This window comes from Moschus berezovskii, chromosome 19, assembly GCF_049115385.1.
Source record: "Moschus berezovskii isolate FMDL1 chromosome 19, NW_MosBer_1.0, whole genome shotgun sequence".
Classification (NCBI taxonomy): Eukaryota; Metazoa; Chordata; class Mammalia; order Artiodactyla; family Moschidae; genus Moschus; species Moschus berezovskii.
This window is the reverse complement of record NC_142478.1, coordinates 32229552-32247521: the sequence shown is the minus strand read 5'-3', so window position 1 is coordinate 32247521 and position 17970 is coordinate 32229552. Positions and strand designations below refer to the sequence as shown.

The 17970-nt window shown below is 46.8% G+C and overlaps 1 protein-coding gene across 9 annotated transcripts in view; it reads left to right on the top strand.

The window, feature by feature from the left end:
* JADE1 (jade family PHD finger 1) overlaps positions 1–17970 on the top strand; it is a 56740-nt gene extending 38770 nt beyond the window's left edge. For all 9 annotated transcript variants that reach the window (XM_055404493.2, XM_088828028.1, XM_055404491.2 and 6 more), the window contains 5 exons: positions 290–457; positions 1658–1774; positions 5113–5634; positions 10788–10905; positions 14153–17970. In XM_055404493.2, the coding sequence (XP_055260468.1) occupies positions 290–457; positions 1658–1774; positions 5113–5634; positions 10788–10905; positions 14153–15063 (1836 nt within the window). In that variant the 3' untranslated portion in view covers positions 15064–17970. The remainder of the gene's footprint in view (positions 1–289; positions 458–1657; positions 1775–5112; positions 5635–10787; positions 10906–14152) is intronic.

The following is a 17970-nucleotide window of genomic DNA, read 5'->3' as shown; positions in this document are numbered from 1 at the left end:
ACGCTACCCCGTCTAGCCCTGGAAAGTATTTTGAGGATTTACTGACTAGTATTTAGAAACTTGGTACAGGGGGTGTCTGCAGCTACACAGCAGATTTCTGTAGGCCTTTCTGTCCTTGAGTGGCTCTCAGGCCCACCCCTGGAGTGTGTGGCGCCCACCTTTCCTGAAGGGAGTGCCTCTGTTTGGTGGCAATTATGTTAAACTCTTTCTAGGTGTTTAAAATTAATAGACATATCGGGAAAAACAACTCTCTTCTCTCTTTTTCTTGGGATGTGTGGTGTCTTCACAGGCCTGCTATGGAATCCTCAAGGTCCCAGAGGGCAGCTGGCTATGCCGGACGTGCGCCCTGGGCGTTCAGCCCAAGTGTTTGCTGTGTCCCAAGAAAGGAGGAGCTATGAAGCCCACCCGCAGTGGGACCAAGTGGGTGCACGTCAGCTGTGCGCTGTGGATCCCTGAGGTGGGTACCCTTCTGGGCGGTTCAGCTCCAGAGCCTGTGGCTGGTCATTCTCATGGGGAGCCATTCGTTAATGAGCAGGCTTCATCTTAGCTGATGAGTAAAAAGATGCCTGTGAATTAAATTGCTCCTTTTTCCACCTTAAATTGAATCTGAAGCATGCTTTCACCTGCTTATGGTGTGTACATTTGTAGAATGTTAACTGAGAGCCACAGCTAGTTGGATTCCTGGGTGGAGGTGTTCAGATTTGTCTTCAGAGGCCATTGCAGCTGACCCTCCACTGCTCATAGGCTCCCAGGATGGACCCATGGCGTTCATGTCGCAGCCTTCCCCTAAGGTGGGCTGTGACGCCCTGGAGCTGGCGAACCATGCAGGCCACACAGTTGTGGTTAAAGAACCACTGCTCTAGGTCACACTTGTGTGATTTTTATTAAAATTCTTACTTAGCCTCGACCTTTTTAATTTCAGGTCTGGTCTAATTTATTTCAAGTCCCAGACCTTGACTAATTTAATTTGCATGGCTCACTCTGAGAATATCATTTGTGATTCAGATTTTAGCATTTTTTGGTGTGTAATTTTGGTGCATTTTCCTCCTGAGGAAAAAAAGTTATCCGAGTGATTTGAAGTGAGGCTTCTGGACTTGGGATCTCACAGTTTGGTATTAACAGGATACAGTTTAGTGATCCAGGCCGAACACGGAGAGGGCACCTTCTTTATCTTGGCAGTTTTCTGTTAGTGTGTAGTAAACATTTCTGACTGAGGAGAGTGGTTTTTCTTTAGTGAGAGAGAGATACTAATTTAAAAGCAGTCAGTATTTACTTACTCAGTTGTTGACAATGTGTTTTAGTATATTTAAGATGGATTTCCAGCCTTGACCACTTCTCTGTGGACCAGAGGTGTACTCGCTTACCTTGTCCCGATATGTACACATCGGGTGAGCAGTGAACGTTGGTTTATCTGAACTTCTTTACAAACAGGATGTTTGCATCAGATGAAACCCAACCCCACTCCCCAGGTGTGGAGCTTGCCCCTTTAAAGTGGGATTTTACCCGTGCTAGGAGGGCGAGGGCCCCTTGGCCCCTCGGCCCCTCGGGTAGGAGAGTCGTGGGGAAGGAACACGTCTCGAAGTTTCTCCTGTCTGTGCTCTGCCTTTGTCTGCCTGGTGACCTCTACAGCTCTGTCTTGCTGTGTCTCGGCCCCCAGGTGAGCATCGGCAGCCCCGAGAAGATGGAGCCCATCACAAAGGTGTCCCACATCCCCAGCAGTCGGTGGGCGCTTCTGTGCAGCCTCTGCAATGAGAAGTTTGGGGCATCCATACAGGTAACCAGCTCAGTCGGGACAGTGTGACTACCCTTCCCTGCATTGCAGGGCAGGGTTCTGAACCAACTCTCACAGGGTTTGGAGATGGGACTGGACTCCAGGAAGCAGGGTGAGGTTCCCGCAGCCCTCTGAGGTTGCTGGGGGCGGGGGTGCCACCGGGTGCGCGTGCCTTTATTGGTAGATTGTGGTCCTCACAGGGCAGCTCAGAAGTCTGCCTGCGCTGCCTGGCGGTTCCAGTCTGTGCCTGTTTCTCTTTGCTGCCACAAGCCTGGCGTCGTGGGGACAGCCCTGGGGGCGAGCTGGAGGCTTGGCACTTGAGGGCCAGTCACCCCCTCACCTGCTGAGGGACCCTGCTGGTGTCTGAGGCGTGCACGTGGGTTCCTTGTCTTTGCACACTGTTTGGAATCAGCTTGGTATGCTGATGCTTTTGTGTTTGGTAAAACAGGGACTCCTTGGAGCACCAGCTGGGTAGGGGGCACCCCTGAGGTGCTGCCCCTAGGGTTCTGCACAGCCTGGATTTAGGACTTTTTTTATGCTCAGTGTATGGGAGGTGGGGTTGGGGGAGAGCCTGTATGTAAAAGTTGTGCCTGCATTTTCTGTGTCCGTTTGCAGGCAAGTGCGAAAGGTCCTAATGTAGGAAGAATTAAGAAGAAAATATAGATGGCCTGGTGGTTTTCCGTGTTGTATAAAAGACTACTTGAGAAGTTAATTTCTGGGCCTCACATTTTTGGCATCTAGACAGTCTTGACTTAAGAGGCTTGAGATGCTGTTCCACCAAGGTCTCCAAGTCCTGCCTCTGGCCCTGCTGGCTCCTCCTGTGGGAAGTGCCCGCTCAGGGCCATGGCTCCACTCCCTCTGCCGTCCTCCCTGCTCCTCCTCAGTCCCCGAGTCATGTCCTGAGGGCAGAGGTGTTGGTTTGGGGTGACTTCTGTCTTGATGCAGAAAACACACATCTCAGCACAGACACATACTGCACAAGCTTGGTCAGACTACCAGTTGCAGGTTTGAAAGAAACGACCTCATTTGACAAAATCAGTTTGTATTTTGGCTGATAGATATTCCTCTTGGTAAGGTATCCAGTGGCTGGTGGTTTTTAAAAAGTTTTTGTTTTACACGCCAAGCAGTTGTGCTTTTCTTCGTTATCACTTCCACTGGTGTTCAAGAATCCAAAATGTAACAAAAATATTCAGAGGGTGAGGCAGGAGACAGCTGGTGGGATTTGGCTGTGGACCTTGAAAATAGTGCAGATTTTTTTGTATGTGAATGGAATATGCTTAAAACTAAAACATGACAAAAGCCTTTGGCCTGAGAATTGTATTCAGAGGACATGGAGGAGAAATTTTCTAAAAGCCACAGAGTTAAAAAAAAAGACATTGGAGCGGGTATATGTATGTGTGTATGGACTGCCCGTGTGTGTATAGACTGCCCATAGACTTTCAGGAAACAAGCTGTGCAAACCAAGGAAAATGAAAATCATTTTCTTCCGAGGTATCTGATGTTCTGAGGGTAGAAATTACATCCTTTACTGAGCAGGTCCTTTGCTGATGCTTACAGGAGGCAGGTGATTGGGATCTCTGCTTCTCTTTTAAACAGGGACGATAAAATGTTTTTTTTTGTTGTTGCTGCTATTGACCTCTTTTTCCCAGAACATTAATTTGAAGGAGGAGAGGCCAAGGAAGTTTGATGATTTTTCATATCTTCACAGAATAGACTGATTTTATTAAAGAATTCCTGTCTGAAATGTCTGCAGCTGGAAAGGCTCAGGCTTATGTTTCTGTAACATCTGTTTGCTGAGTCAACCTGAATGGGAAAACCCAGAGGAAGGCCATTTGGCGTCTTTACAAAGCCCAGCATAAATGTTCTGCTGTGGTGTGTTCCTCTTGCAGGTCGGGGCGCTGATTTAAAGTGTTGTTGGCGCCAAACACTGATAGCGTCTCCGTCGTCTGTTCCACTTTCCTCCCCTCTTGGCTGCCTGCTAAGGAGGAGGAGCACTTGGCCTTTTACTGATAGTGGCCAGGTGTGTGTGTGTGTGTTCTGCCACTAAAGCGGATTTCACACGTTGCTTGGAATTGAGGTTATTATTAAAGACAAAATTACAGATTTATGTTAGTTCCTGTGCTTGAAGTGTGCGCACTGGGGGAACTGATTTTCTGTGAGGCGAGCTGGATTTTCTGTGCTTCTGGGTGGAAGAGACTTTGTCATAATGGAAGAAGTCATGACTGGCCCTGAGTCCCCCTTACATACTGAAGTGATTAGGGGAAGAAGCCCCAGCCCCAGCCTCTGCAGAATGTGATGATGCTGTGCAGGGTTCCTTTGAATGAGTTTAATTAAGCTTTTCAGCTGGCCCCAAGCCACTGGGTTGCGGGTTCTTCTCCTTTCTATAGCTCTGCCGCGCCCAGGATCACTTGGCCTCACACAATACCGTGTTGCTTTTTAAGGGACTGGCTTCAGTCACCACCAGGAATCTCCTCCCCGGCATTCTCCCAGCACTGATCAGATGGGAAGAAGTTAATCGCTTTTCTGCTGCTAGGCCTCCAGCTTGCTGTGTGGATCAAAGGCACTACATGGTCCTCCTGGTGGGGCAGTGCGTGGGAGATAGGGCTGGGTAGTGCCTGACCTTTGGGCTGACCTTCCTTCCACCTGCTGGCAGTAGGCCCCTCGCGGTTGCATTGCCAGGCGCAGCGCACCCAGGTCTCAGAGCTCGGCCTCATGGGCCCAGAGGCCTCTGTATCTGGCAGAGCTTCCCTAGGGTGCAGAGACCAGTCTCATGCTGTCTGTGCAGGGTGGTCCCAGTCTCTGGTTCCTTGCATCTCTTTGGGAGTCTTTAATTCACCTCCTGGGTCTTGAGCAACCCCCGCTTCTGGGAGGAGTGTGCCACCTCTGTTGGGCCTCGTCCTGGGGGGCACAGGAAGGGCCCCCATGATCCTGTAACATCTTTGACTGGTGTCCTTCTTCAGGAGATTTCACCACTCAGGCTTTTAATATACACGTTAAAAAAGCTCGATCGATTAAAAAACAAGTGAATGCCTCAGAGTACACCGTGTATTGAGAACATCTGCACGTGCCACCTGTATAATTACGTCTGCCTTAGGAGGTGATTTCTGGATGCAGTTGCTTTTGTAAGAGTTACTGTTTGGTTAATGAAAAAAAACCTCCTGAATCCCAAGCCATAGCTTATTTAAAACACAATTAGATCTGCCAGGGGTCATCCACGTGAAGCCTTTCTTTCCGTGAGCGCTGGGAGTGCAGCTCTTCCCGTGTGCGTGCGGGTGCACGGGGTGCCTGCGCTCAGGGCCTGTCGCTCCCTAACGCCACCTCTTGCTCTGTTTTCCCGCCAGTGCTCCGTGAAGAACTGCCGCACGGCCTTCCACGTGACCTGTGCGTTTGACCGGGGCCTAGAGATGAAGACCATCTTGGCAGAGAACGATGAAGTCAAGTTCAAGTCCTACTGCCCCAAGCACAGCTCGCATCGCAAAGCCGAGGAGGGCCTTGGTGAGGGGACCGCTCAGGAGAATGGGGCTCCCGAGTGCTCCCCGCGGGATCCGCTGGAGCCCTTCGCTGGCCTCGAGCAGAATCGGGAGGAGGCCCACCGGGTCAGCGTCCGCAAGCAGAAGCTGCAGCAGCTGGAGGACGAATTCTACACGTTCGTCAACCTGCTGGACGTAGCTCGGGCCCTGCGGCTGCCCGAGGAGGTGGTGGACTTCCTGTACCAGTACTGGAAGTTGAAGAGGAAGGTCAACTTCAACAAGCCCCTCATCACTCCAAAGAAAGACGAAGAGGACAATCTAGCCAAGCGGGAGCAGGACGTCTTGTTTAGGAGGCTGCAGCTGTTCACGCACCTGCGGCAGGACCTGGAGAGGGTAATGATCGACACTGACGCCTTGTCGTGACCTAGAGAAGAGGCCGGCAGGGGGCGCCGCTTGCCCGGGCAGGGGACGGTAGCCGCTCATTTGCTCTCAGACCCTGTGCATACCGCAGCGTGAGGTGGTGTTGGTTCCATAGATTTGTGGGCTGGGAAACTCGATGTACACACACGCAAGATGACCACAGAATGGCGAGCTTCTCTGGTTTAATTTTAAACACTTGCTTGTAGTTCTTAACTGTTCTTCTGGGCGATCACATGGGGTGTCTCTTTCCCCTCCTTCATTCTAGAGCTAGAGGGAACTGAGCCCCAGGGAGATGGCCAGGGGATGGGCTTAGAATTGTTTAGACTGAGAAGCCAGAATGGATTTAAGGGTGCGGGGGGTGGGGGCAGGCAGAGGTAGGGAGATCTTTTGTTCAGCCTGGGGAAGCACCCCCGACACGCTGGTCACTGGCCCCCTGAGGAGAGGCCCAGCCCTGCTCCTTGGCTTCCTCTCGGGGCCCTCCCCGCTGCAGTCACTGAGCAGAGCAGGTGTGGGTGCTAGTGTGCGCATCACCGCCACACCCGCGCACGTCTGTTCCCCAAGGTCCTCCCGCAGCGAGGTGCTAAGTCGTCACTGAGGCTGTATGTGTGTTGTGTGTATGTGTGACTGTGTCCATGTGTCTGTGTGCTGTGTCTGGTGTGGGCGTGGGGTGGGGTTCCTGGTGCACAGAGGCCTGTGATCTGACTGAGGAACCCCTGGGCACACTAGCACACTCCGTTGCACACTTCTGGATCACACTTCTGCCCGCAGCCTCCGCTGGCGGCGCTTCTCTTCCGCTGTTGCTGCTTTGTATCTCCCGGCTCTCCAGCATCTCTGGAGTCCCCGTCTGGACCTCTTTTCCTGCTACAGGAATAATCAGGAGCGGGCTGTCTTTTTTCCCTCCGGCCTCCTGCTCCCCGTAGGTAGCTTCTGACTGAAGCTCACTAATTGGCGATGCGTCTCCGAGCACCTTCTGCGGCAGCTCCCCTGATTGCCCTGCTGCCGACAGCCGGCTCCGATTAAATTCATTAGTGCACGGGAGATGGAACGGAGGAGCAGCCTGTGCTGAAAGGCACCCAAGTGGCCTGAAATGGTTAACGCATCTCCCTCAAGCACCTAACTTGTTAGTGATTCACCTGCCTGGGAGAGAGTCTGACTCAGAGCGGATTGAAAGTGAGAGCGTAGGCAACGAATAGGGATACGTGGGAGAAGTACTGAACCAAAAGCCCGGGCTCTCACAGACACCAGCACTGCCCTGGCAGAGGAGGCGTGGCAGTGAGAGTATTGGTGGGCCTTCCTTAAAGGAGACTATTCTAGAACCTGACAGTGACACCCCACCAGGATTCAGGCAGAGGGGAGGTGAGGGGCACAGCATCGAGGCTCTCTTGCTCCCGTGCCCCCCCTGGTGGTGAGTGTGAAGAAGACCTCGCCTCAATCACAGGTCGGTGTGACCTTTTTGTTAGAGATGAGAAAAGGATTCAGAAGGATAAAGTGGAATCCTGGTGAGAAGCCTTGTCCGAGCCCGACAACTGCTGTACTTGGGGTTGCATGAGCTTTGCAGTCCGTCCTCAGGAGGGAGGACGAGAAGTTAATGTCTGGACTGTGTGTGTCTTTCAATCACCACAGAATAAAAGTGTAGAAAACGCTTGTGGTGTACTAACTCTTCTGTACTTAAGATACTCAGATTAACACGCACCTGTAATTCTAAAGTGTTTTTTTTTTTTTTGAGTCATCACTTTTTAAGTAGAATGCCAATGATGTATGAGAATAGGGAATAAATCAGGAATTTTGTCTGTGTGGCATTACTCGCATTTACTTTATTTTAAAGAGTCTTTAAGATTTTAGGGCATTTAGTGTCAGTTCAAAATAAGCTTTTATTAACATGAAAACCATGTTTTCCAAAATGTGCCACAAGGCCTGTTAGGGTAGAGGCTTTAAAAAATGGAAATCCTGGCTGTGCTGCAGAGAGTACAGTTATTTGTAATTATAAACAGTATTGGGCAGAAGACTCAGCAGGGGTGACAATAAGAACAAATCCTAAGTTTGTTTTCAAGTAAGTTAAGTCTTGGGTAATTCACACACTAGCTACGTAGTGTAATTCACACTAGGTAGGTAAATAACATTTCATAGTGGTTAATATGAAGGAGCATGATCAAGGCATGTGTTCCCTTCAGAACTGAGGAGTGAGTAGGGCTCATCAGAAATGCAGACAACGCTGAGTGATAATGGTGGTGGTTCCTGCAAATACACACTTTGGGGGTGCCTTGCACACCTGGGTTCCAGTTCTGGACCAGACAGGTGACAGGAATGGACTCCCAACGGTGTGGGGACCTGAAGACACGATTATCAATGTGGCAGGTGCCATGCCAAGTTGCCAAGGCTGCCACTTCACTCTGGTGGGATCGCACTCCCCCAAACATTGTCTTTTGAAGGAAGCATTAAACATGAATTCAGCAGCAAAAGGAGTATTTTCTCAGATAAGAATATGCCACCTCTGCACTGGGGCATCAAAAACAGCAGGTCCTAGGGGACCATTCTGTCCAACATTCGTAGGGATGGTCACTTTTGACATTCCGAGAGAGGCTACAGTTGTCCGTGAACATAAAAGGCAAGTTAAGCTCTAGTGTTGCAAGCAGTGTTGTTTGGGATTCGAGAAAACTTGAGATCATTGTTGGGTTCCTGAGGGCAGTGGTTCTCAGAGCGTGGCCCTCAGCCTGCAGCTGTATGACCTGCTGACCTTTGGACCCCACCTCTGACTGCAGAAATTCTGGATGTGGAGGCCAGCAGTCTGTATTTTAGGGCCCTTACATGTTGGGGAGCCTTTGCTTTGTGTCTCTTGGGTTTTAATGTGGTAGGAGATTTGGTGTTGGGCACCACCTCACTGGCGATTGGGAGAAGGTGGAGGGGATGAAGTCAGGTCTAGCAGTGCACAGAAAGGCCAGGCAAGGTGTGTCTTGACAGCCTCAGTTCAGCTCAATATACAGGGGCTGCTGATGGAAGTTGCCCTTCACGGGGTGTTTTGTGCATAACGGAGGTAAGGTTTAGGGTACTCACTCTCCTGTGGCCACCCAGGTCTAGGCTGATTTTTCCAATAGAAAACCCTGGGGTCATAGATGTCTCTCCTCTCAGATCATGGGGAATGGAAGTGTGGTTTTCCCACTTAGCAGCCAGGGTGGACATCTTTCCTGGGAGAAGTGGTTGCAGACACCGAAGTTAAATTTCAGTACTAAGAGTTCAAGTTCTCTGTCTTTTCTGTTTCCATTGACCATTTTAAGGAAAAAGAGATGTAACTCTCTTGTACATCTGACTTGAAGAGTAACCTTGTCCACTCCTGGATAAGTCCAATCCTGTCAGAGAATTTACCTTTCCTATCTCCACAAGTTGGGTTCCCTGTCTTAATGTAAAAACCATTCTTCATTTGATTTTCAGTAATTAAGGAGTCTATAATAAGGATATAGGTTTGACTCCTTCCTCTTTTTGAGCTACTCTTAATCTCCTCTCGGTGGAATATTTGTAAAGAAAATCTCACCCACTGGCTACCTCCATCCCCAAACTGGTCAGAATTCTTAAAAAGGACACCTACTTACTGGCCTGGGGCTGGGGGTGGGGTGGGGGGAGGCTGTCAGAATGTGTTTTAACCAGGGTGAATGACACTGAAACAATATTTACTCAGATAGGAAGGCTGATTTTCTTCGCAATTACTTTTATTAACAAGTATTAGAAAATTCCTAAACAAATAGTGAATCATTTGGGATCAATAGAAGCCTGACTTGGTGTTCCTGCTGTTGGCCGGGAAATTACACCACTTATGATGTGTAAAATGCAAACGTGAAAGCCAGCTGACCTTGTGTCCTTTTGCAAAGGCTGTCTTTTAACACAGCTGGGCAAGAACAGATGGAATTGTTAGGGTTCTTTAGGGGCAGTGTCTGAACATAAGCCAAAATTCAGGGTTGTGTGTGTCTTGTTGCCACTCACTGCCAAAAGATGAGTGACCTTTAAGAAGGTGACAGGCGATGGGACTGCCTAAGTGGTGGGAGAGTATAGTTGTGCCTTTGGTGTGGGAGCTCATCGGGATACGAGGTCATTTTTCCCAGTCTTGCCACTGAGCTTTCTGGGAAGGTATTGTTCACATCTTGAAGACAGGTTTAATTGTGTATCTGGTGTGTCGCATTTGCCATTTGTGTTTCCAGGCCCATGTAAACTGACTGGGTTTACCAATTAAGTTTTAGGACTGAGATTTAAGGGTGTTGACTAAGTCATTAAATTTTGCCTCTGTATTGACTGATTACAGGTGGCTTTGAAAACGGGGAGCAAATTTGTGTTGATTAGTTAGTACAGGTTCATGAGGATATGCATGCAGCCCCCCAGTGGTTGCACATCAGATGCCAAGTGGAGTTCGTCGCGCTGGGCTCTTTCAGTTGATGACAAACGGATCAGGAAGCAGGCAGTGTCAGCGTTTCCAGCGCTGATGCAGAGAACTGGCCTTGAGATGCTGATGTAGCAAATCTGTGGCAAAGCAAGGACCCTCCCTAGGTGTTTGCTCTGTAGGAACAAATTAGCTACCTGTAAACTCCAAGGTATTTCAGAGAGCTCAGTGTCCAGTTGATGGAATGTCACTTGGCTTCTTGGTGGCCACTCGGCACTCTAGTGGGCCCCATGCAGGGGCATTTTTGGGGGCTCTTCCCTCCAATAGTCCTTGACCTTGTGCTTGCCTAGTTGCATCTTCAGAAGATGCTCGATAAAGTGCAACCAGGGTGGCTTCTGAACTGCTCGAAAGCTTCTGACAAAAGAATTCATGGGAGGATATCTGGGGTGATAAGCAGAGTCCTTTGGCAAGAGCTGGTATGCTTGGCCTTGGATACCATTGGGCATCTCTTTGCCGGGATGAGCCGATGGCCAGGCTGTTGGTCCGGTTTGGTGTTGGGGGCACGGCTCCCTCCTACAGGCCCTTTCCGTGGTACTTCTTAGCATCCCAAAAGGAGGTCAGAGATTACATAAAACATTTATATTTTGATTTCAAAAGTCAGTCAAGGACCTAGTGGGACACATTTTTTTTCCTCAGGTTAAAAAAAAAAAGTACTGTTATAATGTATATTGCTTACTTAGAATCTTTATTCTCTACGTTCCAGGTTCGGAACCTCACTTACATGGTGACCCGCAGGGAAAAGATTAAACGATCTGTGTGCAAAGTCCAGGAACAGATATTCAGTCTTTACACTAAGCTTTTGGAGCAAGAAAGAGTTTCAGGTATGCATTAAGCCCTGGTAGGTCAAACAACAGGGCAGGGGTTTGTAAGCCTTAACACTCTGTTAAGGGGGAAAAATATGCTAGTGTCTTTTTTTCTTTTTTACTGTAGGAGAATCAAAGGGAAGGCTTTTGTTGTTGAGGGAAATCTCAGGCATTTGAGGCACTGTGGTCTAGGGGACGGGGCTATGAGTTCAGCCTCATATGGGTTAAATCCTATATTCCCTACTTACATGCCCAACACAAGTGAGTCCAAAGTTTTCTGAGTCTTCCATTTCCTCACACGTAATGTTGGGATGAGATCTCCAGCTCCCTCTTGGGAAGTAGTGTGAGACTCAAAGAGCAACTTATGTATTGCAAAGCATTTGATAAATGTACAGTGTCTCGGGGATACCTAAAAAGATGTATTGATTATCTAGCCTTTGGGTCTACCTGTAACATATGGTAAATATATTTCAGATTGGGTACTTAACGCACATATCCACGTTTAGATAACATTTCCAGTGGATTATTTCGGTGTAATTGGAATTTTGAATATTTTTGAGATTCAGCACAAAGTATTTATTTAGTGCTGCCTATTTTTGCATTTCTCTGGCAAAGAAAAATAAGATATGGACTTCCTTCCCTTTGAGGAGCACTTCAGTGACTCTGAGATCAAGTGCATAGTGGGAGAAGTGGTTGAACCTCTCTGAACTCTGTCCATCTGCAAGAGGTTTGGTCCAGAATTCTGGCCTCTGAAGGCCTTTAAGTGCTAACATTCTGTGCTCACAAGCCCCAGAAAGCAGGTGTTAATAAGGATTTCAGAGGAGGAGGAAGAGTGCAGTGTGTGTAGAGAGCTACCCGCTAGTAGGTAGGTCTTGGGAGCTCGTGTCTGCTTCTCTTTGCACGGCTTTCCTTGTGTACAGTCAACAGTCTGCTTTTGTGGCTTTGTGGCTCTGTACATGTAATATGAAACATGGACTAAACAAAGAAATAATCATAACCTATTATGTTGACGTTCTGGGTTTACCTAAAACTATCTCGATATATGTGACCAGAAGTAACTGGTCAGCTGAACAAAGAGGAAAAAAAGCTTGGCAAGTTTTAAAAGATATCCGTGTTTTGATGCTATTAACTTATTTAATAATATTATTCTAGGTAATTTCCTTTGCAAGAGTAAATAGTCCCCAAAGCTGTCAAGGTTTTATTAATAGCTAGATTTGTGAGTTCAGTTGTAAAATTTTTGAAATAAATTTTTTCAGGTAGAGTATCGTAAATATTGGGTTGGCCAAAAAATTTGTATTTTTATTCATAAGATGGTGCAAAAAAACCCAAAAGAACTTTTTGGCCAACCCAGTACCAGCAGTTTGATTCATCAACGTGAACTTATGTCTCTTCATTATTCCTACTTGAATGCAAATAAGAAAGGGGCTCTCCCTCCCTGTGTGCCCACCTGGCTGGCGTGGAGCACTCTCCTCCAGCAGCAGGGGCCCAGGGTCGCCAGTGCAGCTGTGCCCACCGAGTTTTGCCCCTGGAGGGCTTTCTCTGACTTGCTAGGTCCTTATGTCATGAGTGATTACTAATGAGTGAGTTTGCCTTTGAAAATAAGTTGTAAAAGGAAGCTGTAAAGAATACTTTCATCTGATTCTACTTGAGTCATTTCTTACAGCTATTGTAGGGCATTTTTGTTGTTTGTATTTCATGGCGGCTTTCTTTGGGTAAGTGGTTGCGCCTCTGAAGGTTAGGCAGTGTTCTGTGTAACGGCTGTGACGCAGGCCTGTGTTCCACAGCAGGATGGGGTACGTGCCAGGCGTGCCTGCCTGGAGGCCATGCCCCAGGGAATGAAGTGGAAGCCCCCCAGGGTGCCTCTTTCTCCCTTCTCTTTTTCCAGTTAGACTTTCAGTTGTGTTCTTACTTGGCCTCACCTGATCTGCCTTTTGAGAGAGAGGATTCCAAATGAGGCAGAGCAGATGGCCGTGACTTGAATGTGTCCCTAGGGTCCATGCTGACACTGTCCTGTGATTCTAGGGTGGGCAGGGCCGTTCTGCTTGGCTGAGTGTCCTCAGTGGGGACAGTGCTTGTGGGAGTCATGAAGCAGGGGCTCCTCAGAGGCCTGGATCCCGAGTCACGATGGAAATCAGAGGACAGTACCTCTTACCTTTAATATTTTCCCACAGCGGGTGACTGAGTAAAAGAAATACAAATGTGGTGTGAAGGTTGACCCTAAGTTTGGTTACTGAGAAAGCAGGCATTTCTGAGACAGCAGATTGGGAACCCCCTCCCCTGTGGTCCTGGGGATTCTCCCTTGAGAGTCGCTACCCCGTTCTGTCCACATGTGGTGTCCGTTCCCGCCCAGCAGTAGGTTCACGTGGGCTCCCGTGCTACTCTGGACGAAACCTCGTTTCCTGGTGGCTCATGGTCCTTCTGATGAACTCTAGTATGTTATGGGGTTTGCCCAGTATTTTTCAAACTGAGGGTTACAGATTGTTACCGGGTTGTGAGATGCATTTTAGCAGGTCAGCACCAGCATTAAAATAAGTGAAACAGAACAGAAACTGTCAGAGTGCACATATCAGGTGCAGAAGGCTTATGGTTGCATGAAATGTGCACGTTTACTGGGTTATGACTGTGCAACTTCGTTCTTAATGTGATTTGCATAAAAAAATGCTTGAAAAACACCAGTTTAACTTATCTTTGTTTAGATGATAATTCAGTTTAATTCCACAAGTGTGTTGTACATATAATGAGTAAACATATGTATTCTGTGTCAAGAATGATTTTAAACACCTTCCTTTATTCATGCCACACTTTATGTGTATTTGTCCTCACTAGAGCCCTGTGAGGGACAGATAATTTGGAGAAAGAAGCTTAACAGCTCCACTCCTGCCCCTGTGGTTGTGCTGCTCCCAGGCAGCAGGCGAGGCAGGTGCTGAGACCGGGTGGTGGTGGAGGCAATGCTTACTTGACCATGGAAAGATTCTGCAGTAAATCACATAGGAAAATAAGATCAGTTATTTTGTTTGAAGGCAAGTGTATTCCTTGAAAAAATTGTGAACTTAAGCTGTTTTAGAAAAGGGCATCTAGAGTATGCAGATTCTCAAGGCAGGTAGTATCTTTACTATAAAAACCAGATTTTTACAAACTGGGTGATGGTATGTTGTACTGTTGGGTGGGAAGTCTGCATTCGTGGGCCATGCTAAGGGGTCTAAAGTTTTATTTTTCTGGATTTGCTTCTGCTGTAATTTCTTTTTTTGTGGTTTTACGTTCACAGGTGTGCCTTCTTCCTCTTGCTCCTCCTCCTCACTGGAAAGCATGCTTCTGTTTAACAGTCCTTCTGTGGGCCCTGATGCTCCCAAGATAGAGGACTTGAAGTGGCACTCTGCGTTCTTCAGGAAGCAAATGGGTACTTCCTTGGTTCACTCGCTGAAGAAGCCCCACAAGCGAGATCCATTGCAGAACAGCCCTGGAAGCGAAGGCAAAACCCCGCTAAAGCAGCCAGACCTGGGGGGCAGGAGGGAGGGCACGGTGGGCCCAGAGAGCTTTCTGAGTTTTGAAAAGACCTTTGCAGAAGCACGGCTCGTGTCAGCACAACAGAAAAATGGTGTGGTGATGCCAGACCACGGGAACAGAAGAGACCATCGTTTTCATTGCGACCTCAGCAAGGCAGACTTAAAGGACAGACCTGTGAAACAGAGTCACAAGCCTCTGAGGGCCACAGATGTGTCCCAGAGGCACGCGGACCACGCCAGAGCTGCCGCCTCCCCTGGGGCAGGGCAGTCAGCGCCGGGCACGAGGAAGGAGGCGGCGCCCAGGTGCAATGGCTCCCTAATCAAAGTGAACTATAACCAGTCTGCAGTCAAAGTGCCTACAACACCTGCCAGCCCCGTGAAGAACTGGGGAGGATTCCGGATTCCAAAGAAGGGGGAACGGCAGCAGCAGGGAGAGGCCCCGGAGGGGGCCTGCCACCAGCACTCGGACTATCCCTACCTGGGCCTCGGCCGCGTTCCAGCCAAGGAAAGGGCGAAAAGCAAACTGAAGCCCGACAACGAGAATGACGGGTATGTTCCTGACGTAGAGATGAGTGACTCAGAGAGTGAGGCCTCAGAGAAGAAGTGTATCCACGCCAGCAGCTCTATCAGCAGGAGGACAGACATCATCAGGAGAAGCATTCTGGCCTCTTGATGAAACGGGCATGATGGTGCAGGAGACGAGAGCCCTGACACGGGGGAACGAGTGGAAACCCATCACTCCTGAGCTACACAAATACATTTACTTGCAATTCTGATTGAAAATTCTTTTCAGAGTCATTTATAGATCATTATTGTGAGAAGTATGTTATTTGCAACTTGTTGAGGAAACACAAGAGTAGATTGTAACCGTAAGACTGCTAAGACTAGAGGCTGAATTAACACTAAAATAAGAGTGGATGAAGTAAGTTTCTAAAGAGGGCTAGGCTGAACTGAGCCTCACGAGTGCTCACTGCCCTCTGTATCCTTCCCAAAGCACAAACTCTTAGTTACCTGAATATACGGAATCAGAGATGGTTCTTGAGAAACCCTCATGTATCATTTAATAGCCCATAAAACTTATTTTCTAGAACTGTGGTGGATCTTGAAATCATACTTTGGCCCACGGACTGTTTTGTTGCATTGTAGTATACAGGCAGTAGCTCTGAAGCTTCAGTAATTCTAGGGAATTCGTGTGTAAATAAAGCAGATGAGGGAAGAGAAAAGTTTCAAAAAGGTCATTACCAGAAGATCTGAAGGGACAGGGTAGAGCTGCCGAAGCTTGGAGATTTAGGGTAAATGGAAGAAGCAAGGTCCTGCTGCTGGCAGCTCGTGACTGTTCTGGATAGAGGGCAGGTGGAGAGTGACACCATCACAGGGTTCCATCCGCGAGAAGGGGCAGTTGAGGCCCCATCTTCACCAGTCTTCTCAACCTTTCTCTTCCCTAACTGCTGCCTTCTGGGCCAGCTTGGGATTCCACTGGCCATTGGCAATACCTGGCCACCTGGCTTCCAACAACACAATGGCTATTCAAGTTTAAGCGATGAACTTCCAGACTCTGGTGACTCATGTTTCCAGAGCCAACCACTAGTGCATATGCTGGGGAATCCGGCCTTCCAACATGAATGGATTCCTTGGGAGAAAAAAAAGAAAATGAAAAAAAAAAAAAAGGAAAAGAAAAAAACCCAAAATAGGTTATATTTTAAAAATAATAGAAAGGCAATAAGTTGCGATAACCTCTTAACCCTTGACCAAGTTTATACAGGAAAGAGATTGAAGTGTAACAGGTTTTCTGGAGTCAGAGTTCTAAGCTCTAATTCGTAACTTGGACTTTCTGATTGCAAATGGCAATAACTAGTAAGTTATCAGCAATAAATTTAGCATTAAATTTGAGTACAATGTTCTGTTTTTGCACTCACTGCAGTGCGTTTTGTATTAAGACAGTGGATAGTGTTAAGGTCCTGTTAATTTTCTTTGGAATTCAATGTAGTTGTGAATCAAACTTAAAAGAAGGAAAATTTAAGTAGCAATGAGATTTAGAATTATGGGCACTTGGAACAAGCCCAACTTCCCCTAAATTATCCCTTAGTTTGTTAATACCAGTACTCAGATTCCTGATTCATTTACACATTTATTTCCATGTGGCAGGGACATTCTGATACTGAATGAGTAATGCTTTGAGTTCTGTAGTAGTTACCTTTCAAGTCTTCCAGATGACTGTCAACAAGGAAAAAAGGCTTATTGAATTCCATCTTGCTATGCAAGTTTTATCAGATGATCAAATAGTAGATCTGATACATCCCCATTGTATGTATGACATTTTCAAACCAAGTCTTAACTTTTCAAATACATTTTAGTAACTGATTCAGGGGAGGGGAAAGAATGACCCAGGTTTTTAGATTGACTATTTTTGAGCTATGGGGCTCATTTTGCAAAGAATGTTGTCCAGATAAACTGTTGCTACAGATATTAGAAGTTTCGTATGAATCCAAGTTGTACATTAACTCAGCATAATTTAAAAATCAGATCTTTTTTTTTTTCTTTGCATATGAGCAAGAAACCTTTTGCTGGATACAGAAGAAGGTGGACTCTTTATAGTTCTTTTTTGACTACAGCAACAGCTCTGGGTGAGAGTAGAATATATAGAGGGATAATCTGTCAAGCCATAGAAAGAAAATCTAAATTCTAGTAAGTCTATGACCTCTCACCATTTATAAGAGGTACCAGATTCATTTGCACTATTAGGAATGCTAGTTTTGTGCAAAAATAATGCCTTACCTGTTTTTTCCCCACATTTAGGTTGAAAAGCTTTCAAACGTTCCAAGTTATGCTGAACCAAAAAGAAAACAAAACAAAAATAAAAAACCCCACACAAAAACAAAACACACAAACACAAAAAGCCCACACCTTTAATTCCTGCTTCGAAATGCAAATGGTACAGTTTCTCTGACAGTGTAATGACAGCTCTGTAAGTCAGTTTCACGTCCTGCTGGGAATTCTGTATGAGGTGTCTAGCGGCAACTAACCCAACCTGCCCACTTGCACTCTGAGTATGGAACCATTTGCTCTTCTTTTCTTCTTTTTTTAAAGCTTTATCTTTCCGTGTGCATCCTGACCAAGAAATATCTTTGATTATGATCAATGTATTATGTCAAAAGTGTAGGCTAGTTAAACTTTTGTAAAGTTGCCTGGAATGTCATTTGTTAGGTTATAAACACAAAATCTAAATGAAGGGTTATATGTGTTGTGTACAAATCTTAATTATTTTGAAATGGACAAACTTGTCATTACATTTGTAACCTTGTACAGAGGATTTTTCACTATGTGCCTAGCTTGGTGTCCATTCAGCTAAAATTGGGTAAAAAAAAAGGTGCATGAAGAGTTAAAAATCAGAATTAAACAAAAGTATATGTAGAGATGACTATTTTATATTACATGGCCCAATCCTGTATTTATTTCTACCCCCTTTTTGAAAGTATTTATAAAACTAGTTGAGGACAGCTGTATTTTTTTGTTGAACTATTTAGTAGAATTTGTGCCTTTTTGTCTGTATGTGAATAAATGCTGTACATTTTGCAATACA